The following is a 26,932-nucleotide window of genomic DNA, read 5'->3' on the forward strand; positions in this document are numbered from 1 at the left end:
TCGAAGGCTTTCTGGAAGTCAAGGTACACCACATCCACTGGCTCTCCCCCATCTATTTTACCAGTTACTTCCTCAAAAAATTCCAGCAGATTAGTCAAACACGATTTACCCTTTGTAAATCCATGTTGACTCTGTCCGATCCTTTCCCCATTTGTCAAGTGCTCCGCTATTTTATCCTTAATAATGGACTCTAGCATTTTGCCCACAACCGATGTAAGGCTTACTGGTCTATAATTCCCTGCTTTCTCTCTACCCCCCTTTTTAAATATTGGGGTAACATTAGCTACCCTCCAATCCACGGGTACTGTTCCCGAGTCAATGGAGTTCCGGAAGATGATCCTTAGAGCATCTGCTATCTCCAGGGCCACCTCCTTAAGTACCCTAGGATGTAGTTTATCAGGCCCCGGGGATTTGTCGGCCTTCAGTCCCCTCAACTTACCCAACACCATATCCCTAGAGATACTAATTTCTGTCAGCTCCTCCCTCTCATTAGTCCCTATGTTTGCCGATATTCCTGGGAGGTTATTTGTGTCCTCCTTTGTGAATACAGAACCAAAGTATGAGTTTAATTGGTCTGCCATTTCCTTATTCTCCATTATATATTCTCCCGAATCGGACTGCAAGGGACCGACTTGGGATTTTACCAGTCTTTTCCTCCTGATATACCGATAAAAGCTTTTGCAGTCTGTCTTTATGTTTGCTGCAAGTTTACTTTCGTATTCTATTTTCCCCTTCCTGATTAATCCCTTTGTCCTCTTTTGCTGTATCCTGTACTGCCCCCAATCTTCCGGTCTGGTGCTTTTTTTTGCCAGTTGATATGCCCTTTTTTTTTATTTTATGCTGTCCCTAATTTCCCTCGTTATCCACGGTTGAGCCACCTTTTTAGGTTTATTTTTATGCCAAACCGGTATAAACATGTTCTGGAATTCTTCCATTCTATCTTTGAATGCTTGCCATTGTCTATCCACTGTCAATCCCCCCAGAAACACCACCCAATCAATCTTACCCAATTCCCGTCTCATACCCTCGTAATTCCCTTTATTTAAGTTCTGGACCTTAGTCTCTGATTCAATTTCCTCACTCTCCATCTCGACTGAGAGCTCGATCATATTATGATCGCTCTGACCCAAGGGGCCTCGTACAAGAAGATTGTTGATAAGTCCCTTCTCATTGCACAATACCCAGTCTAAAATGGCCTGATCTCGAGTCGGCTCCTCGACATATTGGTCCAGATAACCGTCCCGAAAACATTCCAGGAATTCCTCCTCCTCAGAATTTTTACTAATTTGGGTAGTCCAATCAATATGTAAATTAAAGTCACCCATGATGACAGCTGTGCTCTTATCGCACGCTTCTCTAATTTCCCTTTTTATGCCTTCCCTCACCTCCATATTACTATTTGGAGGCCTATATATCACACCCACTAACGTTTTCCTCCCCTTGCTATTTCTCATTTCTACCCATACAGATTCCGTTTCATCCGAGTTAATATCCTTCCTTTCCATTGCATTAATCCCCTCCTTTACCAGCAATGCTACCCCACCTCCCCTACCTTTTTGCCGATCCTTCCTAAATATTGTATATCCCTGGATGTTAAGTTCCCAGCCTTGCCCACCCTGCAGCCACGTTTCTGTAATCCCAATCAAATCATACTTGTTTACCTCTATTTCCACAACTAATTCATCCACCTTGTTCCTAATGCTTCTAGCATTAAGATACAAAGCCTTCAGGCTTGCTTTTTTCACACTCTCATTATGAATTAGTTTGGCCCTTTGTGTTTCTCTCCTTTGCTTATTGCTTCTCACCTTTCTACCATCTATTTCTGACTTCATATGACTTCCCTCTTTTCCACTATCTAGGTTCCCATCCCCCTGCCAAATTAGTTTAAATCCTCCCGAACCGCCCTAGAAAATATTACCCCGAGGACATCGGCTCCCTCACAGCTCAGGTGTAGACCGTCCCCTTGGTACAGGTCACTCCTCCCCAAGAACTGGTTCCAATGCCTCAAGAATTTAAATCCCTCTCCCTTGCACCACTGCTCAAGCCACGTATTTAGCTTATCTATCTTACTCTCTCTAAACTTATTAGCTCGTGGCACTGGTAGCAATCCAGAGATTACTACCTATTCCCTGTCCAAGCCAATAGAATCATAGAAATTTACAGCACAGAAGGAGGCCATTCAGCCCATCTTGTCTGTGCCGGCCGACAAAGAGCTCTCCAGCCTAATCCCACTTTCCAGCTCTTGGGGGGGTCCGTAGCCCTGCAGGTTACCGCACTTCAAGTGCATATCCAAGAACGTTTTAAATGAGGTGAGGGTTTCTGCCTCTACCACCCTTTCAGGCAGTGAGTTCCAGACCCCCACCACCCTCTGAGTGAAAAAAGTTCTCCTCACCTCCCCTCTAATCCTTCTACCAATTACTTTAAACCTATGCCCCCTGGTTATTGACCTCTCTGCTAAGGGAAATAGGTCCTTCCTATCCACTCTATCTGGGCCCCTCATCATTTTATACACCTCAATAAGGTCTCCCCTCGGCCTCCTCTGTTCCAAAGAAAACAACCCCAGCCTATCCAATCTTTCCTTGTAACTAAAATAGGTTGGCTCCCATTCCATATGCTCCCTTTTTTGTTAACGATGATGGAGATGACCATGGAAGGATCACTCACATCGATCAGCCTGCGAAACTTTTGCCACTTCACACTGTTCTCCAAGTGAAGAGTGCGAAGATATGAAAACAAGCTTTTTACTAAGGTTTAAATGTATTAAAGGGTTCTGATGATTTTATTTGTTTTGATGCAGGAAGAGCAGGGTTACTTCACCAATGAGTCTTACACACTGTGGCTAGAGAAGAAGAACCTGCCCAATATAGTGAGGACATCTTCCAGCTTCTACAAGCCGCGCAGGACTGCCGCGGAACAGGTGCTCGAGCAGCTGAGGGAGTCGGTGAAGACTGGTGAGACCAGCAGCGGCAAAAAGACGCTCAAAGTCGTGCAGCTCACAAAGCCCAAGGGTCCCTGCCGATCGGAGGGGAGTCCGGGATGGGTAAAGGCCGGGCTGCTGTGGGTGCGAAGTGGGAAGGAGAGGGGGGGTGTCCCCGAGATCCCGGGCTCGCAAACCGTGACCTGCAACGCACCTCGCGAGGGCAAGGCCCCCGTCTGCGTGATCAAGCCAATCTGGAACGTCAGTACCAATCCGGCTATGCCCCCGGTGACGGATATCTCCAGACAGGTGGAGGCCAATCCGGATATCAGCCCGGAAATCCTGGTCCAACAGCACGACTTTGGGCCCTTTCACGAGCTGGCGCTGGACAGCGCGGGCCACCCTGAGCTGAGGGCCAAGGTTGGGATGAGATCGGAGCCCCTGCCAACCCTGCCTTTTGATGTCATCAAGAGGGAGTTGTTCCCGGGTTCCAGTTACCATAGGATAAGGATACCCGAGGAATTCAAGCCGGTGCACGTCATCGACCTTCCCAAGAAACGGCACCTGGTCAAGGCAAAGTCCGAGATAGACATGCACCTGCGCGAGTGGGTGGAGCCGAGCACACCCTGCCTCCCCGCTTCCAGCTCACGCTCCATATGCAAAGTGGAGTCTACTATCCCCACTGCAAGTACCAAAAGGACACCTGGGTCTTTGGACAATCAGTATTTATTTGAAGGTAGAACAAGGAGTCAAAGTCTCAACCATGGCTCAGTAAGTAGCATTCTCGCGACTGAATCATTAGTTTGTGGGTTCAAACCCTACTCCAGAGACCTAAGCCCCGTACTCCAGGCTGACACTCCCAATGCAGCACTGAGGGAATGCTGCACTGTCGGAGGTACCGTCTTTTGGATGAGACGTTAAACTGAGGCCCCGCTGCCCTCTCAGGTGGATGAATAAGATCCCATGGCACTATTCGAAGAAGAGCAGGGGAGTTCCCAACGGTGTCCTGGGCAATATTTACCCATCAACCAGCATCACTATAACAGATTATCTCATTGTCGGTATACACTCTATCCTATCATGGACTCTACCCACCCACAACCCATGGACACTCTCCCCTATCACAGGCTCTACCCATCCATTTAATCTCCTCCCACAGCCCATGTACACTCTATCCTATCATGGACTCTACCCTCCCATTTAATCTCCTCCCACAGCCCATGTACACTCTCCCCTATCATGGACTCTACCCACCCAATCTCCTCCCACAGCTCATGTACACTCTCCCCCATCATGGACTCTACCCTCCCACAGCCCATGGACACTCTCCCCTATCATGGACTCTACCCACCCATTTAATCTCCTCCCACAGCCCATGTACACTCTATCCTATCATGGACTCTACCCTCCCATTTAATCTCCCCCCACAGCCCATGTACACTCTCCCCTATCATGGACTCTACCCACCCATTTAATCTCCTCCCACAGCCCATGTACACTCTCCCCTATCATGGACTCTACCCACCCATTTAATCTCCTCCCACAGCCCATGTACACTCTCCCCTATCATGGACTCTACCCACCCGTTTAATCTCCTCCCACAGCCCATGTACACTCTCCCCTATCATGGACTCTATCCACCCATTTAATCTCCTCCCACAGCCCATGTACACTCTCCCCTATCCTGGACTCTAGCCCGATAAGGCCCATTATTCTTCAGCCGGAGTCCAGGCTGGCTTTGAACCGACGCCTCTGCAATAAAATAGAGCCTCACCAATCTCCAGCCAGAGAGAACTGATCCCCATCAAACGCGACGAGATTTGAGTCCACGTTGCAGTGGTGACTCCAGTATCAGCCAGATCCCCGTCATGGAGTCCGGCCTGTATTTGAACCGAGCCGACAGGTTAAAGGTTATACGCTGTCTTAACGCACCGACTGTGCAAAGCAGCAGATTATTCTCATCTTACAAATAAAACCTGTGCGGCTCCTGTTTATTCTGTCCTTCAAAGAAACAGGAGGTGAATTAAAATACACACCACACAGAACACATCCTTAAAGAGGGTGTCTTTCCATCCTGCATTCTTTTGGACCAAAAAATATTGTTGCCTAGTTAGCTGATCTAAGTAGAAAGGAGACAAGATCAGCCAGGGTTCTTGTTCCTGATCACTGCCCAGTAAACCCTCGTGTGATACTCAGAATGCCACCTGGTGATGCTTCCCAGAGTGCAACAGTCTGCCAACACGCGGTCTGATCTCTCAAATGAAGAATAGCCCCCACCCCTCTCACCCCACCTTTCGTCCGGCCCGGGAAACACAAGGGAGAGTCGGACACTGTGGGGAGAGAGTTATCGAGGGAGATGACAGCCCTCGAAACCAGCTAGCGAAACTGAGCCTGCCTCATTAGAACAAGCATTTAATCCAGGACTTGAGTAATGGTGTTTGTGTGAGCCTCAATCTAACTGAGAGTTTAACAGTCGAGATACAGTCAGTTTCAGTAACTACCCCCCCGGCACCCTGTTACTGGCTGTATCTCTACTGATGTTAATCCAGCTCCCTCACACTGTCACTCAGTAACCCCTCTCCCCCAGTGCCCTGTGTTACTGACTGTATCTCTACTGATGTTAATCCAGCTCCCTCACACTGTCACTCAGTAACCCCTCTCCCCCAGCGCCGTGTATCACTGACTGTATCTCTACTGATGTTAATCCAGCTCCCTCACACTGTCACTCAGTAACCCCTCCCCCAGTGCCATGTTACTGACTGTATCTCTACTGATGTTAATCCAGCTCCCTCACACTGTCACTCAGTAACCCCTCCCCCAGTGCCCTGTGTTACTGACTGTATCTCTACTGATGTTAATCCAGCTCCCTCACACTGTCACTCAGTAACCCCTCCCCCCAGTGCCCTGTGGTACTGACTGTACCTCTACTGATGTTAATCCAGCTCCCTCACACTGTCACTCAGTAACCTCTCCCCCAGTGCCCTGTGTTACTGACTGTATCTCTACTGATGTTAATCCAGCTCCCTCACACTGTCACTCAGTTAACCCCTCCCCCCAGTGCCCTGTGTTACTGACTGTATCTCTACTGATGTTAATCCAGCTCCCTCACACTGTCACTCAGTAACCCCTCCCCCCAGTGCCCTGTGTTACTGACTGTACCTCTACTGATGTTAATATTACTCCCTTCTAGTGTTAGCCTCAGCACAACACAATGGAAGTTCTGCCGATTGGAAAGCAAAAATTCAACAGAAAGTAAGTGCGGAGGTGGAGAGACACCACATTTTAAGTGGAATTGAAGTGAAATTTGCATTAAACTGAGCAAGGTTTACTGGAAGCATCAATGACCATGTACAGCAATCATCCACTCCATTATAAAATGGCAACGTTTACATTTAATACATCGCGTGGGGAGCTCCGATGGAGACCCCTCCAAATGGAACAAGATTTGTTTTTTGTTGTGTGTTTGAAGTCCTTCTAAATTTCAAAATCTGTGCAAAAATAATGCGTTTAAAATCACCTTCCAACAGAAATTCCTTCAGGGAGGAGGGACCATTTAAAGAAAAAAAAATCAAACATTAATTCCAAATTAAAGTCCAAGGCAGGAGCTCATCATCCTCCGTGTTATTCAGTTTCTTGGTCTCTCTGCTCCCTCCCCTCCTCCATCCTCTCCATCAGTTCTGCTACTGCTCGTGAACGTATACACTCGGTGGCTGTCAGTACATCTTCTGTCGACTGGGCAAGATTGCCTCTTTGATGAAGGTGAAGATCACTAGGATACCCGATCGCTTACTCCTCTTACCCTTTGTGAAGTAGTTCGACACGACATCATCTGTGGAAAATCAAGGAAACTATAAGCCAACCAATTAACCCACCAAACTATAAACTAACTATTCAACTCACAAACCAATCCACAAACCAACCATTCAACCCATGAACCAATCGATCAATCCACCAACCATTCAACCCATGAACCAATCTATCAATCCACCAGCCATTCAACCCATGAACCAATCGACCAATCCACCAACGAACCAACCATTCAACCCATGAACCAATCGATCAATCCACCAACTATTCAACCCATGAACCAATCGATCAATCCACCAACCATTCAACCCACGAACCAATCCAACAACCAACCATTCAACCCATGAACCAATCGATCAATCCACCAACCATTCAACCCATGAACCAATCGATCAATCCACCAACCATTCAACCCATGAACCAATCGATCAATCCACCAACCATTCAACCCATGAACCAATCCAACAACCAACCATTCAACCCATGAACCAATCGATCAATCCACCAACCATTCAACCCATGAACCAATCCACCAACCAACCATTCAACCCATGAACCAATCGACCAATCCACCAACCAACCCTTCAACACATGAACCAATTGACCAGTCCACCAAGCAACCAGTCAACCCATGAACCAATCGACCAAACCATAAACTAACCATTCAACCAGTAAATTAACCATTCAGCCCATAAACTGATCAACCAAACTACCATTCAACCCATTAACTGATCCACCAAACCAAAAACCCGCCGACAGTGTTAAGGACGGGCGTCTCGACACTCACCTTCGTGCTGAATTGTGGACGGAAGGACGTTCTCTCCAGCGGACAGTGACACAAAGAAGGAGAAAGGGGTTATCCACAGGCACAGTGTGAAGTAAGCTAGTACCTGGACAGAACACAGGAGAACGAGGCATTTGAGTAACCAAAATTTTAACCGAGTAACCAAACGAGTGACCGAATAACCAACGATAGGTTTCCAATCCAAGGTATCAATGTATAAACCCTTCGCTGTAGCTTTTCCAATGCCAAGGTAACTAGAATCAAACAGGAGCAGGAAAAAGCCACCGGTCCATTCGTTCCACGCAATCCGGTAGCAATACCTCCTCCTGGACTTCACTCAATCGTCCAACCTCCCGACAGAGCCAAACAACCACAGATGGACTTCCAAGATCTCCAGAAACTGCCCCAACACCAACTGGCACTGAGCAAAACATATCTTCATCGTCACTGGATCAAAATCCTGGGATTCCCTACCGAACAGCACTATGGGAGCACCTTCACCACATGAACTGCAGCAGTTCAAGAAGGCGGCTCACCACCCCAAGGGCAACTTGGGATGGGCAATAAATGCCAGCCTTGCCAGCGACGCCTAAAAACCAGCTACGAGGGAATTCCTGCCCAGTGATCAGGAGAGGGAACCCCAGTTATCCTGTCTGCTGTGTCCCACAATCCCAGTGTAAACAAGGATCCCGCCCACCCCCCCCCAGTGCTCACAGCCCCAGCCCTCCCCCCCAGTCACGTGCGAGACACTCACCCATATCATATACTTGATGATACGACTGGTGATGACCGTGTATTCTTCTATTAATTCTGCCAGATAGTACAAGCCTGCAGCTGTTGACAGAGAGAGACACACACGTTACATACCGGCAACCCGATCCACTGCAAAGGGGGGGGGGTAGCGAGCGAGAAGGGGGGGTGAGCGAGCGAGGAAGGGGGAGAGCGAGCGAGAAGGGGGGAGAGCGCGCGAGAAGGGGGGAGAGAGGGAGAAGGGGGGAGAGAGCGAGAAGGGGGGAGAGAGCGAGAAGGGGGGAGAGAGAGAGAAGGGGGGGTTCAGAAAAAGGGAGAGACGTTCAAATAAATGGGGCTGGCATCTATCTCAGATCCTGCAACGTGCTTGTATGAGACTGGAGGCCGCACTCCTAATAAAATAGAGAGACTTCAATTGATGCTCATTACATAGAACGTACAACACAGAAACAGGTCATCCGGCCCAACAGATCCTTGCTGGCGTTTATGCTCCACACGAGCCTCCTCCCACCCCTCTTCATCTCACTCCATCAACATATCCTTCTATTCCTTTCTCCCTCATGTGTTTATCCAGCTTCCCCTTAAATGTATCTGTACTATTCTCCTCAACCACTCCCTGTGGGAGCGAGTTCCACATTCTCACCACTCTCTGGGTAAAGAAGTTTCTCCTGAATTCCCTATTGGATTTATTAGTGACTCTCTTATATTGATGGCCTCTAGTTCTGGTCTTGTCTGCAAGTGGAAACATTCTCTCTGCCTACCCCATCGAACCCTTTATCTTAAAGACCTCTATCAGGTCTCCCCTCAGTATGAGCCCCAGCCTGTTCAACCTTTCCTGATAGTTACAACCTCTCAGCTCTGGTATGGTCCCTGTAGATCTTTCTTGCACCTATTTAAAGACTCCATGGTTCTGGTCTCGCCCGCATGTGAAAACCATGCCTCGACTCACAGAAACGTCTTGAGGTGCTTTACGCACAATGAATGAAATTGGACTTTAAAAAAATCTTCTCGGCATGTTGGTGAGGCCACCATTTACTGCCCGTCCAGGAGCTCAGCCTGAGACTGTGGCGAAGCAACGGGCCCCGAGGCTGTGGGGCGGGGCCCGGGCCCCGAGGCTGTGGGGCGGGGCCCGGGCCCCGAGGCTGTGGGGAGGGGCCCGGGCCCCGAGGCTGTGGGGAGGGGACGGGCCCCGAGGCTGTGGGGAGGGGACGGGCCCGAGGCTGTGGGGAGGGGCCTGGGCCCCGAGGCTGTGGGGAGGGGCCTGGGCCCCGAGGCTGTGGGGAGGGGATGGGCCCGAGTCCGTTGGGAGGGGACGGGCCCCGAGGCTGTGGGGAGGGTACAGGCCCGAGGCCGTGGGGAGGGGCCTGGGCCGCGAGGCTGTGGGGAGGGGCCTGGGCCCCGAGGCTGTGGGGAGGGGACGGGTCCGAGTCCGTGGGGAGGGGACGGGCCCCGAGGCTGTGGGGAGGGGACGGGCCCGAGGCCGTGGGGAGGGGCCTGGGCCCCGAGGCTGTGGGGAGGGGCCTGGGCCCCGAGGCTGTGGGGAGGGGACGGGCCCAAGTCCGTGGGGAGGTGACGGGCCCGAGTCCGTGGGGAGGGGACGGGCCCCGAGTCCGTGGGGAGGGGACGGGCCCCGAGGCTGTGGGGAGGGGCCTGGGCCCCGAGGCTGTGGGGAGGGGACGGGCCCCGAGGCTGTGGGGAGGGGCCTGGGCCCCGAGGCTGTGGGGAGGGGACGGGCCCGAGTCCGTGGGGAGGGGACGGGCCAGAGTCCGTGGGGAGGGGACGGGCCCGAGTCCGTGGGGAGGGGACGGGCCCGAGTCCGTGGGGAGGGGACGGGCCCCGAGTCCGTGGGGAGGGGACGGGCCCCGAGGCTGTGGGGAGGGGACGGGCCCGAGGCCGTGGGGAGGGGCCTGGGCCCCGAGGCTGTGGGGAGTGTGGTGTATGTAACCTGTTCCACCTTAAGAGAACTTAAGCCTGTTCCACCTTAAGAGATGTACTACTTTCTCTGGCTGCTGTATACGTAATACCGGTGGTGAACACCGGTATATAAGCACTGTGTCGTAATATTGTATTTTAGTATAGTCCTGACCTCCAACCAGTAAAGACCTGTTGAACTTTAATCTTGTAGTCTGTGTTAGTAATTACAACTAGAACACACAGACTTAACAGTGGCAACGAGTCCGATTCTTACCCTGCGGCAGTTTATATCCACGGCGGCTTCGTCCACAGAACGGACGTTGAAGAGAGGCTTCCACCCTCATCACCCTGCTGGAAGACACGGCGCGCGGCAGACATCGAGAAACCAGAGTGCAGAAGACATCCTGAACTCGAAGCCTCCATCAGCGGCTGTCAGCTATCTTCTTTCTTCCTCGGTGGTGGGTAAGCCGGGCAGCGACGCGACCAGAAAGTCGGCCGCGTTGGCTGTACAGACGGGGAGGGAAGACGGAGGAATAAGGGCGGTGAGATCGATCGCGGCTGGTGATAAGGGCCGGGCCGCATTCGGGCTAAAAAGGCGCAGCGTCTGGGGCAACTGAAGGCGCGAGAGCCGCGGTGAAGCGGAGACAGCGTCGGGGGACGGGTGAAGACCGCCAAGCGCGGGAAAACCGCCATTTTGTAGGCGGAGGACGAAGACAAGAGCGGGAAGCCGCCATCTTGGATAAAAATAAAAATAAATTAAATTGCAACGATGCCTAAACATGGGAACATTAATACCTTTGATAGCGACATCGAAGATTGGGCCATGTATGTAGAACGCATACAAAATTATTGTAAAGCAAATAAAATCCCAGATGAAGAGAAAGCACTAACATTATTAAACTTAATGGGTGCGAAGACATACGGGCAATTGAAACACCTTTTATCACCAGATGAACCGGCGGATAAGACGTTCGAGGAGATTGTTACTGTCCTGAAAAATCATCTAAACCCCACGCCGCTGATGCTAGCGGAACGATTTAAATTTTACAGCAGAAGGCAGCTGAAGGATGAAAGCAATGCTGAATATTTAATGGAATTGCGTAAGCTAGCAAAGTACTGTCAGTTTGGAACGAGACTGACAGAGGCGCTACGAGATAAATTTGTGTGTGGTTTATTAAAAGAAGATACACAAAAGCGACTGCTCGAGGAGAATGAGCTGACGCTTGAGAAAGCGGTCACTATGGCAGCAGCACACGAAGCCGCAGCGAGACGCACGGCAGTAATGCAGCTACGGTCACCGGAACTCAGTACAAATAAATTGGGTTTGAGTACTGTAAAATGTTATCGTTGTGGAAAGACAACGCACGATCAGAACCAGTGTTGGTTTAAAAACCAAGAATGCAGAACGTGTGGCAGGCTTGGCCACATAGCTAAAGTATGCTGGTCAGGAAAGAAGACCAGCAACAAAAAGTCACCGCAAGGAAAATACATAAAGGTACACAAGGTGACAAAGAACAGTTCGACCGAACAGAAGTCAGATTCAGATGCTAGCAGTAATGAACTGGGTAGCTTAAGAGTACACAACGTTGGTAAGGATGCAGATCTCCAGACAATTTGGGTCACCCTTCAGATAGCAGGAGTCCAAGTAAAGATGGAATTGGACACTGGATCGGCATTGACGGTCATGAATAAGAAAGATTACAAAAGGTTATTCCAACATATTCCCTTATGGGATACGGAGATTATATTGAAAACATACGCGGGGCAAAGAGTGTACCCCATCGGAAAGATAGAGGTAAAAGTGGTCCACAAGGGCGAAGAAAGCCAAGTAATGGACTTATATGTGCTACCTGAAGGAGGTCCACCACTACTGGGACGGGAGTGGATTAGGAAAATGAATATGGACTGGCACTCCTTGAAGGCACTAACGGTAGATTCCGGGGAAACAGATGTCAAACCTAAACGATTGTCCAAAATATTGGATGATGCTAAAGAGGTGTTCCAGCAGGGACTGGGAACACTGAGAGGAATTACGGCAAACATCAAGATTGATGAACATGCACACCCAAAATGTTTAATACGACCTACTGTAGAAGCGGAACTTGAAGCGCTAGAACGTTCAGGTGTACTGTCTAAGGTAGATTGGAGTGAGTGGGCTACGCCCATTGTTCCCGTTATGAAACGTCCTTCGAGCAACAAGCCAGGAGAACCAGGGAAGGTTCGCATCTGTGGAGATTTCAAAATCACCGTTAATCCGGTGCTTCACACGGTGCAGTATCCGCTTCCGCGGATTGAGGATATTTTTGCTTCGTTGTCTGGCGGGAAACACTTCACCAAGGTACACCTGGCGCAGGCGTACTTGCAGATGGAGGTTGAAGAAGAGTCACGCCAATACCTCACGATCAACACGCATCGAGGGTTGTACCGGTACAATAGGCTGGTTTTTGGAGTGGCATCGGCTCCAGCAATTTGGCAGAGGGCCATGGAGCAGGTATTACAGGGAATTCCAGGCACACAATGTTACCTGGATGATATTCTGATTACAGGTGATGGTGATGAAGAACACCTCGCAAACTTGGAACTGGTGCTCAACAGACTGAAAGAGTATGGACTTAGAGTTAATCGGCAGAAATGTGAGTTCTTCCAGAAGCGGATCTCGTACTGTGGTCATGTCATTGACCGGGAGGGGCTTCATAAGTCTCCTGACAAGATAGAGGCAGTTGTAAAGGCTCCCGCTCCGGATAATGTCTCTCAGTTGAGGTCGTTTCTAGGATTGATTAACTATTACCATAAATTTCTACCAAATCTATCCACGGTACTGCACCCGCTAAATGCTCTTTTACAGAAGGGGGTACCATGGGAATGGAGCGAAAACTGTAAGAAGGCATTTCGCAAAAGCAAAGAATTGATCACCTCAGAGGAAGTGTTGGCTCACTTCAACCCAACACTGCCTATTCGGTTGGCTTGTGATGCTTCTCCATATGGTATTGGGGCAGTACTCTCACACAAGTTGCCAAATGGCACGGAAAGGCCAGTCGCGTTTGCATCCAGATCATTGACCTCCGCTGAGCGCAACTATGCGCAGATCGATAGGGAGGCTCTCAGCCTTGTATGGGGAGTGAAGAAGTTTAATCATTACCTGCAGGGCCACAAATTCACACTTCTGACAGACCATCAGCCGTTGGTATCCATTTTTAACCCTAAGAAGGGTGTTTCAGTGATGACAGCACAGCGTCTCCAGAGATGGTCCCTTTTCCTAGGGGCACATCAATATCAAATAGAATTCAAAGGTACGAAGCAGCATGGCAATGCTGATGGGCTGTCGCGCCTGCCACTACCTGAAGAAGAAGAAACGACGAAAGTTGACCCTGTTGAGTTATTTCATTCGACCATCATCGAGTGTTTACCAGTCACCAATGCAAGTATTGAAAGAGAAACCAGGAACGACCCGACACTGTCCAGAGTCTACAAGGTGACAGTGAAAGGATGGCCAACACGTGGTGATCCTCTGTTACCGGCATTCTCGGCAAGGCGAGACCAGCTGTCCGTCTGCCATGGTACTTTGATGTACGGGACAAGAGTGATTATTCCTCCCAAGTTAAGGGAAAGAGTTCTAAAAGAACTGCATGAAGGTCATCTGGGGGGAGTTAGGATGAAAAGTCTTGCTAGGGCTTATGTATGGTGGCCGGGTATTGACCAACAGATAGAGGAGTTGACGAAAAGCTGCGCTGGGTGCCAAAAAGTGCAAAATGCACCTCCGATCGCACCACTACACCCATGGGAATGGCCTTCAGCCCCATGGCAACGCGTACATATTGACTTTGCTGGTCCATTCATGGACTCCATGTTCCTAATTGCGGTGGACGCACATTCCAAATGGCCAGAAGTGATCAAGATGAATACCACTACTTCAGAAAAGACAATTGCGGTGTTAAGAACAATATTCGCAAGGAACGGATTGCCAGAACAGATCTGTTCAGACAACGGACCACAGTTCGTGTCGGAAGAATTCCAAAAATTCTTAAAGAAGAATGGGGTGAAACATTATACCTCTGCCCCATATCATCCGGCGACAAACGGGTTGGCCGACAGATTTGTCCAAACATTCAAAAAGGCAATAAAGGCCATGAACGATGATCAGATTCCGCTACAGCACAAGGTGGACAATTTCCTAATGGCATATCGAAACGCCTGGGCCCCGAGGCTGTGTGGAGGGGACGGGCCCGAGGCTGTGGGGAGGGGACGGGCCTGGGCTCGAGGCTGTGGGGAGGGGACGGGCCCCGAGGCTGTGGGGAGGGGACGGGGCCCCGAGGCTGTGGGGAGGGGCCTGGGCCCCGAGGCCGTGGGGAGGGGACGGGCCCCGAGGCCGTGGGGAGGGGACGGGCCCCGAGGCTGTGGGGAGGGGCCGGGCCCCGAGGCCGTGGGGAGGGGCCTGGGCCCCGAGGCTGTGGGGAGGGGACGGGCCCCGAGGCTGTGGGGAGGGGCCTGGGCCTCGAGGCTGTGGGGAGGGGACGGGCCCCGAGGCTGTGGGGAGGGGCCTGGGCGCGAGGCTGTGGGGAGGGGACGGGCCCCGAGGCTGTGAGGAGGGGCCTGGGCCCCGAGGCTGTGGGGAGGGGACGGGCCTGAGGCTGTGGGGAGGGGACGGGCCCGAGGCTTAGGGGAGGTACGGCCCGAGGCTGTGGGGAGGTCACACACCATCCTGTCTTAGAAATACATCGGCCGTTCCTTCACCGTCGCTGGTCTAAATCCTGGAACTTCCTCCCTAATGCCACTGTGGGAGCACCTTCACCTCAGATAAGGCGACCAAAGCTGCACACAATACTCAAGGTGTGGTCTCACCAAGGCCCTGTACAACTGCAGCATAGTTTGTCTATTATGTAGGATTCAGCAAGCGCAAGACAGGTGGCTGTCATGAGTTCCCTAATATATACTAGAGTATATATTTTTTTTTGGTGAGTTAACATTAACTAATAATCATTAAATCTTTATGTACCGGGTCCATTGCGGGTGAATATCGTGAGCGATGACTTTGCTTTAAACTGGGCTGTGCTGTACGTGAGGACTCACCACACAGACCAGATGAGGGGATTTGGATGAGGGAAAGTTCCTGAAACGGGGTTTTGAAAAGAGTGACTCTCTTTCACTGGGGGTTACAAGATCACAAGGTAGTTATGGATGAGTTATGGATCCATGCAGAAACTTTAATGTCCCCCGCTCGCAGCATTCCATTGTCACTTCAATAATTTCACTGATTTTGCCTCCACTCCCCGATCTGGGTCTTCATCCCATGTGTTGTTCACTCTTATGTGAAGATCTTCGTACTACCAGTCCTAAGTTTCCCAATTACTAGTGTACTCTTGTCTTAATCTCACAATTTCAAGAGTGAAGTTAGGAAACACTTCTACACACAAACGGTGGTAAAAGTTTGGAACTCTCTTCCGCAAACGGCAATTGATGCTCAATCAATTGTTAATTTTAAATCAGAGATTATCTTTCTGTTAACCAAAGGTATAAAGGGAAATGGGGCAAAGTGGGTAGATGGTGTTAGGTCGCAGATCAGCCATGATCTCAGTGAATGGCGGAGCAGGCTCGAGGGGCTGAATGAAACATAGAAACATAGAAGATAGGAGCAGGAGTAGGCCATTCGGCCCCTCGAGCCTGCTCCACCATTCAATGAGATCATGGCTGATCATCCAAACTCAGTACCCTTTCCCTGCTTTCTCCCCATATCCCTTGATCCCTTTAGCCTTAAGAAATATATTTAACTCCTTCTTGAATATATTTAATGAATTGGTCTCAACTGCCTTCTGTGGTAGAGAATTCCAGAGATTCACCACTCTCTGGGTGAAGAAATTCCTCCTCATCTCTGTCCTAAATGGCTTCCCCCTTATCCTTAGACTGTGACCCCTGGTTCTGGACTCCCCCGCCATCGGGAACATCCTTCCTGCATCTAGTCTGTCTAGTCCTGTTAGAATTTTATAAGTTTCAATGAGATCCCCTCTCATTCTTCTAAACTCCAGGGAGTATAAGCCCAATCAACCCAATCTCTCCTCATACGTCATACCTGCCATCCCAGGTATCAGTGGTGAATCTTCGCTGCACTCCCTCCATGGCAAGAACATCCTTCCTCAGATAAGGCGACCAAAACTGCACACAATACTAAAGGTGTGGTCTCACCAAGGCCCTGTACAACTGCAGCAAGACATCCTTGTTCCTGTACTCGAACCCTCTCGCTACGAAGGCCAACATACCATTTGCCTTCTTAACCGCCTGCTGCACCTGCATGCTTACCTTCAGCGACTGGTGCACAAGGACACCCAGGTCTCGTTGCACTTCCCCGTCTCCCAATCTATTGCCGTTCAGATAATAATCTGCCTTCCTGTTTTTGCCACCAAAGTGGATAACCTCGCATTTATCCACATTATACTGCATCTGCCGTGCATCTGCCCAATCACCCAACCTGTCCAAATCATCCTGTAGTTTCTCGGCATCCTCCTCACAGCACACACGCCCACCCAGCTTTGTCTGCAAACTTGGAGATATTACATCTAGTTCCCTCGTCTAGATCATTAATATATATTGTGAATAGCTGGGGTCCAAGGACCGATCCCTGTGGTACCCCACTAGTCACTGCCTGCCACTCGGAAAAAGAATCGTTTATTCCAACTCTTTGCTTTCTGTCTGCCAACCAGTTCTCTATCCAAGTCAATACCTTGCCCCCAATCCCATGTGCCTTAACTTTACACGCTAATCTCTTATGCGGGACCTTATCGAAAGCCTTCTGAAAGTCCAAATACACCACATCCACTGGCTCTCACTTATCTATTTTACCAGTGACATCCTCAAAAAATTCCAGTAGATTAGTCAAGCACGATTTAGCTTTTGTAAATCCATGTTGACTTTGTCCGATCCTGTCACTGTTTTCCAAGTGCTCTGCTATTACATCTTTTATAATGGACTCTAACATTTTCCCCAATACTGATGTCAGGCTTACCCGTCTATAATTCCCCGTTTTCTCTTTACCACATTTTTTTTATAGTGGCGTAACATTAGCTACCCTCCAATCCATGGGAACTATTCCAGAGTCTATAGAATTTTGGAAGATGTCCAGCAATGCATCACGGTTGAGTCATCTTTCTTGTTTTATTTTTATGCCAAACTGGGATGAACAAAATCTGTAGTTCCTCCATGCGATCTTTAAATGTTTGTCATTGCCTATCCACCGTCAACCCTTTGAGTAACATTCCCCAATTAATCCTACCCAACTCGCGCCTCATACCATCATAGATTCCTTTATTTAAATTCAGGACCCTAGTCTCTGAGTCAATACTTCACTCTCCATCTTAATGAAGAATTCTATCATATTATGATCGCTACGCCCCAAGGGGCCTCGCACAACAAGATTGTTAATTATTCCTTTCTCATTACATAATACCCAGTCTGAGATGGCCTGATCTCTAGTTGGTTCCTCGACATATTGGCCCAGGAAACCATCCCATATACACTCCAGGAATTCCTCCTCCACAGTATTGTTACTAATTTGGTTAGCCCAATCTATATGTAGATTAAAATCACCCATGATAACGACTGTGCCCTTATTGCATTCAGCTCTAATCTCCTATGTAATGAGAAAGGATTAATTAGCAATCTTGTTGTACGAGGCCCCTTGGGTCGGAGCGATCATAATATGATAGAATTCTTCATTCAGTTGGAGAATGAAGTAGTTGACTCAGAGACTAGGGTCCTGAATTTAAATAAAGGAAACTACGATGGTCTGAGGTGCGAGTTGAGTAGGATTGATTGGGTAATGTCACTCAAAGGGTTGACGGTGGATAGGCAATGGCAAACATTCAAAGGCTGCATGGATGAACTACAGAATTTGTTCATCCCAGTTTGGCATAAAAATAAAACAAGAAAGATGACTCAACCGTGGCTAACAAGGGAAATTAGGGATAGCATAAGATCCAAGGAGAGGACATATCAGTTGGCCAGAAAAAGCAGTAAACCTGAGGATTGGGAGCAGTTTCGGATTCAACAAAGGAGGACAAAGTGATTAATTAAGAAGGGGAAAATAGAACATGTGAGTAAGCTTGCAGGGAACATAAAAACTGACTTAAAATCTTTTATAGATACGTGAAGAGAAAAAGATTGGTGAAGTCAAGCGTAGGTCCCTTGCAGTCAGAATCAGGGGGATTTATAATGGGGAACAAAGAAATGGCATCCCAATTAAATACATATTTTGGATCTGTCTTCACAAAGGAGGACACAAATAACCTCCCAGAGATGTCGGGGAACATAGGGTCTGATGAAAGGGAGGAACTGAAAGAAATCAGTATTTGTAGGGAAATGGTATTAGGGAAATTGACGGGATTGAAATCCGATAAATCCCCAGGGCCTGATAATCTACATCCTAGGGTACTGAAGGAAGTGCCCTAGAAATAGTAGATGCATTGCTGATCATCTTCCAACATTCGATGGAATCTGGAACAGTACCCATGGATTGGAGGGTAGCTAATGTTACCCCACTGTTCAAAAAAGGTGGTAGAGAGAAAACGGGGAATTACAGACCGGTAAGCCTGACGTCAGTAGTGGGGAAAATGCTAGAGTCCATTATAAAAGATGTAATAGCAGAGCACTTGGAAAACATTGACAGGATCGGACAAAGTCAACATGGATTTACAAAAGGTAAATCGTGCTTGACTAATCTACTGGAATTTTTTCAGGATGTAACTGGTAAAATAGATAAGGGAGAACCAGTGGATGTGGTATATTTGGACTTTCAGAAGGCTTTCGATAAGGTCCCGCATAAGAGATTAGCATGTAAAGTTAAGGCACATGGGCCTAGAAATTCAGTTGGTTGCGCCAGCAGTTAGCGCCTTAAGAGAAGTGAATTTCGGGCGCTATGCGTGTAGCGCCCGGGCGCAGCGCAGTTTGCGCCTCGCCCCAAATTAAGTTGACCCTTAGCGCCGGCGCAAAGTTTAGCGCCCGCCCGGCTGTGCGCGCAGAAAATGACATCACATCCTCGTGCAACGCCCTTTGCGCGCCCCGATTCCAAACTTCAGTCGGACCGCCCCATTGTGCAGCTGGCGTCCGGAGCGTTTGAAAAAAGGAACGCAACACAGCCAGCGCGGGCCCCGGGGGGGGCGCAAATTAAAGGGGACGTACCCTCCAGTATAAAGGCCAGCCATTTTGCAGCAAACACTCTTGTGCAACGCATTTCTGGACACACAACAAGGAGGATAGCTAACTGGTTTCAAGCAGCAACAGCTCAGGTATTTTTGGACTCAGGCCAGAGCGCTGCAAGTGGCCTTTTGGAAATTTGAGTGTTTGCCAGGATTTGATGGGGGTTCCATGGGGTGCCAACGCGGAGCTGCAGCGCCATGTCCGTAGGGCTCGCAGACGCATTGTGAGAGGGGCAGCCTTGGCTAGAGGCAGAGGGGGCTACAGGCATCGGCCACGTAGGCCTTACCCAGTCAGGCTATACCGCCAGCAGCGCTCCTACCTCAACATGACTGACGCGCGATGTGTTAGAAGGCTCCGATTCCGAAAGGAGGTGGTTGCAGAGATCTGCCACCTGCTTCGCAGAGATCTGCGTCCAAAGCTCAGGTGCAGGACGTCTCTGTCAGTGGAAGTGAAGGTGACGGTGGCATTGAACTTCTATGCCACCGGCTCCTTCCAATCCGCTGCTGGGGACATAGCTAACATCTCCCAGTACGGCGCGCATCGCTGCATCCGCCAGGTGACCGAAGCACTGTTCAGAAGGAGAAGCCAATTCATCTCCTTTCCCTTGGCCCTGGAGAGCCAGCATCAGCGCGCCTTGGGATTTGCAAGACTCGGGGACTTCCCCTTGGTGCAGGGCGCCATTGACTGTACGCATGTGGCTTTGCGGGCCCCTCTGGAGCATGGCGAGCAGTTTCGCAACAGGAAGGGCTACCATTCTCTGAATGTGCAGCTGGTGTGTGACCACAAGCAGCGCATCATGGCTGTCAATGCCAGCTTTCCAGGCAGCAGCCACGATGCGTTTATCCTGCGGCAGAGTACTGTGCATGACATGTTCGAGGTACAGCCTCCCGCAAGAGGATGGCTACTCGGGGACAAAGGCTATCCTTTGTGTACCTGGCTCATGACCCCGCTCCGCGCGCCCAGGACCGCTGCTGAAGAGGCCTACAATGAGAGCCATCAAACCACCCGCAACATCATCGAGCAAACTATTGGGGTCCTCAAGCAGCGGTTCCGCTGCCTTGATCGCTCCGGAGGAGCTCTGCAGTATTCGCCGGACCGGGTCTCCCAATTTGTGGTAGTTTTCTGCATGCTACACAACCTGGCTATCCGCAGGACTCAGGCACTGCCACCTGACGTTGGACCAGCACCTCAGGAGGAGGAGCAGGAGGAGCATGAGGAGCAGGAGGAGGAGGAGCAGGAGTACGTTCCCAGGAGGGAGCGACCAGGGCCAAGGGCCGCGCGACGCCACCTTATTACACGGTACTTCTAAGCCCCCTGTCAGGGAATGCCTTGTGGCCATGAGGGAAGATGAATGCAGCCGCTCCGCATGCCCTCAGCCGGCGAAGCCAACAAACACTAACAAGAACAACCATGGAGACTCTATGAATAAAGATTATTATTTATTACACAAAAATGAAAACCCCTTCCCACATGAATCCCCAAAAACAATCAACGGGCCCCACAAAAAGCCCAACAAACGACTCACTCCCACAAACTGGGGAGGAGTCACTCCACATTTGTACAAACCTGGCCTCAACCTCGGCCTTAACGCAAAAAATAAGCCCACGAACCAAACAACCATGGGCAAAAGAAAGATGGCCACCGCCATATAAAACGAAAGCTGGCCACACCCTCTACTGAGTGGCCCGCGAGGGCGAGACCTTGTCCAGCCTTTTGCCTTCCCTGCCTGGCCTGCTGCTCCTTCGCAAGCTCTGCCCAGTGGCTGCTGCGAGGCTGGGGGAAGGCGCCTGAGGCTCAGATGTCCTTCCGCCAGATGCCCTTGGGGGGCGGCCTACATGGCCTTTGGACCTCGAGGGGCCGGCTGCTGAGTGGCGCACCTGAGCCTGGCCAACATCAGCTCCAGCCGCTTGCCCTTGACGCCCCAGTGGGGGAGTGGCGGCGACGGATGGCGCAATGTGGGCAAGCTGGCGTCTGGGATGCGCTGGCTGGTGCTGTGGCGCGCTGGCACTCGGCCGGGCCCGCACTGCAGGATCCGCAACAATCAGCCGAGGGGCGGCTCGCTGGGATGCTGCAGCGCGGCGGGTGCCCTGGTGATGCCTGCCTGAGACAGCGCATGTGGCAGCAGTGAGTGCCCCTGTTGTCCTGGTGTGCGCCCGCATCACACCCGCCAGGGACTTGATGGCATCAGTGAGCATGCGGCCACTCGCGGCAGCTGATGCCCCGAACTCGCGCACACTGGTCGCCAGCGACTCGATGGCCTCAGGCATGCGCCCCACCGCGCGCATGAGCTCCGTGTGGCGCCGGTCCGAATCCTCGGCCATCTTGTCCAGCTTCCGCGCCTCCTCCGAGGTGAAGGTGTCCGGACTGGAGTCGGGACTCTCCCGCTGGGGAGCAGGGGACCGAACTAGGGGAACCTTGCCACGTTGGAGGCGGCGAGTGTCCCGATCAACTGCACTCCCCTCTGATCCTTCCCCCCTTTGGGGGGAAGGCCGCGGCCCACGCGCAGGGCTCCTGGGTGGCTGGACGCCACTGGTCCCAGAAGCTGCAATCCCCTGCGACAGTTGGTCCAGGCACTCGTCCAGTGAGGACGTGTCAATCATTTCGTCCTCTCCTGCGGGACCTGAGTGTTCCCCTGATGGTCCGGCTTGCTCTTGCTCCTCCTCCTCCTCCTCCTCCTCCTGCTCGGAGGGGCTGTCACTGGCAGCTTCACGGACCTGGTCGTCACCAGCTGAAAGCAGGAATGCACAAGAGTAGCTTCAGAGTGAGGAGACGGCGTCAGCGAGGGAGTCAGGACTGGTGGCATTCAGCGCATTGGTGGGACAGTGGCAAAGGAAGTAGCTCGGATGCGCAAGTGCGACGCGAGAGGGCCAAAAGGCGAGGTCCTTACCATTGCCGGGCAGTGGAGGGTCGGCTACTCCGCACGCTGTGGGCACGATCAGCCGGGATCCCATGAGCCCACTCACGCGCTCCTCCAGGCGAGTGAGCTTCTGCAGCTTGGCGCGGCCTCCCCTGGTCCTGGCACGGGCCTGGCGATTATAGGCAACTTTAGCCTGCAAGAGAAAGGACGGGCTGTAAGTACGGAGTGTAGCCCTGGTGTAGTGTGCACTGCCTCCCATGGTGGAATAGCTTGCCCAGAGTGTAGCCCTGATATACTGTGCACTGCCTCCCATGGTGGAATAGCTTGGCAAGAGTGTAGCCCTGATGTACTGTGCACTGCCTCCCATGGTAGAATAGCTTGGCCAGAGTGTAGCCCTGATGTACTGTGCACTGCCTGCCATGGTGGAATAGCTTGGCCAGAGTGTAGCCCTGATGTACTGTGCGCTGCCTCCCATGGTGGAATAGCTTGGCCAGTGTGTAGCCCTGATGTACTGTGCACTGCCTCCCATGGTGGAATAGCTTGGCCAGAGTGTAGCCCTGATGTACTGTGCACTGCCTCCCATGGTGGAATAGATTGGCCAGAGTGTAGCCGTGATGTACTGTGCACTGCCTCCCATGGTGGAATAGCTTGGCCAGAGTGTAGCCCTGATGTACTGTGCACTGCCTGCCATGGTGGAATAGCTTGGCCAGAGTGTAGCCCTGATGTACTGTGCACTGCCTGCCATGGTGGAATAGCTTGGCCAGAGTGTAGCCCTGATGTACTGTGCACTGCCTGCCATGGTGGAATAGCTTGGCCAGAGTGTAGCCCTGATGTACTGTGCACTGCCTCCCATGGTGGAATAGCTTGGCCAGAGTGTAGCCCTGATGTACTGTGCACTGCCTCCCATGGTGGAATAGCTTGGCCAGAGTGCAGAGTGCAGAATGGGCACTTGATGCTCATGACTGTCCCAAAGCTGCTGGCTGAGGGCTGGCCATTAGGACTTTCAGCTCCCTTTGCCCATCATGTCAGGTGTACATGCAAGAATGAGGAGGAGACTGGAAAGGGTACTCACCCTGACAATGCTGGTCAGGTCGTTGTATTTTTTCCGACATTGTTTGTGGGTCCTGGGGGCATCGCCGGTGAACGTCACCCTGTTGGCGATCTGCTTCCAGGCTCTGGTGTATTCTTGGTGGTTCGGATTCCTCCCAGTCTCTGGGAACAAGATCCTGCGCCTCTTCTCCAGAGCTGTCACCATTATTCCCAGATCACGCTCTGAGAAGCGCAGGGCACACTCACGGGCCTTCTCTGGCGTTGCCATGACTCCCTGGGGCTGAGCAGCAGTGTTGAGGCCTATTTGCAAAGCTGCAGTGTGCAGGGCGTGGCAGCAGACCAATTCGTCCCTTCCCCCTTTAAGAGCTGGTCAGCGCCACGGGGTCTGCTGTCAATCAAAAAATGACCGCACCCGCGCTGCGCCCCGCCTCGGCGCTATCCCTCTGCACCGCCGGCTTAACGCCTAAAGATAGTAGTGCAACGCTTCTTTTAGCGCTCCAGCAACCTCTTAGGGCGAAGCCACTGAATTTCCGGCAAGGGGGCGCAACTTTGGGGCGGGCGCTAACTTCGGGCGGGCGCTAACGTTAGCGCCCCAAAACTGGCTATACTGAAATTCTAGGCCATGGGATTGGGGGCAAGGTATTGACTTGGATAGCGAACTGGTTGGCAGACAGAAAGCAAAGAGTTGGAATAAACAGGTCTTTTTCTGAGTGGAAGGCAGTGACTAGTGGGGTACCGCAGGGATCGGTCCTTGGACCCCAGCTATTCACAATATATATTAATGATCTGGACAAGGGAACTAGATGTAATATCTCCAAGTTTGCTGATAACACAAAGCTGGGTGGGCGTGTGTGCTGTGAGGAGGATGCCAAGAAACTCCAGGATGATTTGGACAGGTTGGGTGATTGGGCAGAAGCATGGCAGATGCAATATAACGTGGATAAATGCGAGGTTATCCACTTTGGTGTCAAAAACAGGAAGGCAGACTATTATCTGAATGGCAATAGATTGGGAGAAGGGGAAGTGCAACGAGACCTGGGTGTCCTTGTGCACCAGTCGCTGAAGGTAAGCATGCAGGTGCAGCAGGCAGTTAAGAAGGCAAATGGTATGTTGGCATTCGTAGCGAGAGGGTTTGAGTACAGGAACAAGGATGTCTTGCTGCAGTTATACAGGGCCTTGGTGAGACCACACCTTGAGTATTGTGTGCAGTTTTGGTCGCCTTATCTGAGGAAGGATGTTCTTGCCATGGAAGGAGTTCAGCGAAGATTCACCAGGCTGATACCTGGGATGGCATGAATGACGTATGAGGAGAGATTGGGTCGATTGGGCTTATACTCGCTGGAGTTTAGAAGAATGAGAGGGGATCTCATTGAAACTTATAAAATTCTAACAGGACCAGACAGACTAGATGCTGGAAGGATTTTCCCGATGGTCGGGGAGTCCAGAACCAGGGGTCACAGTCTGAGGATAAGGGGTAAGCCATTTAGGACAGAGATGAGGAGGAATTTCTTCACCCAGAGAGTGGTGAACCTGTGGAATTCTCTACCACAGATGGCAGTAGAGGTCAATTCACTAAATATATTCAAGAAGGAGTTGGATATATTTCTTAAGGCTAAAGGGATCAAGGGGTATGGGGAGAAGGCAGGGACAGGGTACTGAATTTGGATGATCAGCCATGATCGCATTGAATGGCGGAGCAGCCTCGAGGGGCCGAATAGCCTACTCCTGCTCCTATCTTCTATGTTTCTATGATTCCTGTTTAATGCCATCCCCAACCTCCGCATTACTGTTTAGGGGTCAGTATACAACTCCCACTAACGTTTTCTGTCCGTTGGTATTTCTCAGCTCTACCCATACAGATTCTGCATCATCAGAGCTAATATCCTTCCTTACAATTGTGTTAATCTCCTCTTTATCCAGCAATGCTACCCCACCTCCTTTTCCTTTTTGCCTGTCTTTCCTGAATATTGAATACCCCTGGATGTTGATTTCCTAGCCCTGATCACCCTGGAGCCATGTTTCTGTAATCCCAATCATATCATATCTGTTTACATCTATTTGCACAGCTAATTCATCCACCTTATTACGAATGCTCCTCGCATTAAGACAGGAACAAGGATGTCTTGCTGCAGTTGTACAGGGCCTTGGTGAGACCACACCTTGAGTATTGTGTGCAGTTTTGGTCACCTTATCTGAGGAAGGATGTTCTAGCCATGGATGGAGTGCAGCGAAGATTTATCAGACTGATACCTGGGATGGCAGGAGTGACGTATGAGGAGAGATTGGGTCGATTGGGTTTATACTCGCTGGAGTTTAGAAGAATGAGAGGGGATCTCATTGAAACTTATAAAATTCTAACAGGACCAGACAGACTAAATGCTGGAAGGATGTTCCGGATGGTCAGGGAGTCCAGAACCAGGGGTCACAGTCTAAGGATAAGGGGTAAGCCATTTAGGACAGAGATGAGGAGGAATTTCTTCACCCAGAGAGTGGTGAACCTGTGGAATTCTCTACCACAGAAGGCAGTAGAGGCCAATTCATTAAATATATTCAAGAAGGAGTTAGATATATTTCTTAAGGCTAAAGGGATCAAGGGATACGGGGAGAAGGCAGGGACAGGGTACTGAATTTGGATGATCTGCCATGATTTCATTGAATGGCGGAGCAGGCTCGAGGGGCCAAATGGCCTCCTCCTGTTCCTAAGTTGATCAAGAGATATCAATCAAAGACAGGTAAATGGATTTGAGGTGCAGAGCAGCCATGGTCTAATTGAATGCTGGAGCAGGCTCGCGGGGTTGAATGGCCGACTCCTGTTGCTTTAAATGTATGCAATTACTTAACAGAATTGGTAGAAGGCAAACAATCCCATCACTGCCCATCGCCCACGCACCCTGTGCTCTGGGTCGTGACCACATGGAAACCTGTTATTGCTTTCTAGCGAAACAAGTCAGTTTAACCCAAAGGTTAAATGGTCGGGCTGAGCTGTCCCACAGTAAAGCCCAAAGGTTTTTCCCAAATATGGTTTCAAGGTGAGGTCAATCCATGACATCACAGAGTAAGCCCCACCCTCACACTGCGCATCACACTGAGATGAGACATCACAACAGCTTTGTAAAGTAGATAAAAATGAGCCAGGACGAGATACAACAGTTTGTGTAGGCAAGGGAGCTGCACTGAGTCTGAACAACTGGCTGCTCTTTCTAGGACTGAATGCGGTCGGCTCGAACATCTCTGAACAGCTTTGCTCTGTGAAGACAACACGAACAATTGAAACATCATCAACCAGCGGCTTGGACAGAATTCGTGAACTTTGAAAGGTTTGTCTTTCTGGGATGGCAGGAATGACGTATGAGGAGAGATTGGGTCGATTGGGCTTATACTCGCTGGAGTTTAGAAGAATGAGAGGGGATCTCATTGAAACTTATAAAATTCTAACAGGACTAGACAGACTAGATGCAGGAAGGATGTTCCCGATGGTGGGGGAGTCCAGAACCAGGGGTCACAGTCTAAGGATAAGGGGTAACCTATTTAGGACAGAGATGAGGAGGAATTTCTTCACCCAGAGAGTAGTGAACCTGTGGAATTCTCTACCACAGAAGGCAGTTGAGGCCAATTCATTAAATATATTCAAGGAGTTGGATATATTTCTTGAGGCTAAAGGGATCAAGGG

General features: G+C 50.6%; 2 protein-coding genes across 2 annotated transcripts in view; one reads left to right on the top strand and one right to left on the bottom strand.

Moving 5' to 3' along the window:
* Positions 1 to 4,227, top strand: part of LOC147123799 (ankyrin repeat domain-containing protein 53-like) — a 43,939-nt gene extending 39,712 nt beyond the window's left edge. Inside the window, exon 6 of the mRNA XM_085976171.1 lies at positions 2,798 to 4,227. Coding sequence (XP_085832297.1) covers positions 2,798 to 3,838 — 1,041 coding nt within the window. The 3' untranslated portion in view covers positions 3,839 to 4,227. The remainder of the gene's footprint in view (positions 1 to 2,797) is intronic.
* A 1,999-nt stretch (positions 4,228 to 6,226) lies between these two features.
* LOC147123800 (protein TEX261-like) overlaps positions 6,227 to 26,932 on the bottom strand; it is a 118,326-nt gene continuing 97,620 nt past the window's right edge. The window contains exons 4-6 of the mRNA XM_085967173.1: positions 8,263 to 8,354; positions 7,512 to 7,614; positions 6,227 to 6,746 (exon numbers count right to left, since the gene is read on the bottom strand). Coding sequence (XP_085823299.1) covers positions 6,631 to 6,746; positions 7,512 to 7,614; positions 8,263 to 8,354 — 311 coding nt within the window. The 3' untranslated portion in view covers positions 6,227 to 6,630. The remainder of the gene's footprint in view (positions 6,747 to 7,511; positions 7,615 to 8,262; positions 8,355 to 26,932) is intronic.

This window comes from Somniosus microcephalus, chromosome 2, assembly GCF_052327205.1.
Source record: "Somniosus microcephalus isolate GS21.2 chromosome 2, FLI_Smic_1.0, whole genome shotgun sequence".
Taxonomy (NCBI): Eukaryota; Metazoa; Chordata; class Chondrichthyes; order Squaliformes; family Somniosidae; genus Somniosus; species Somniosus microcephalus.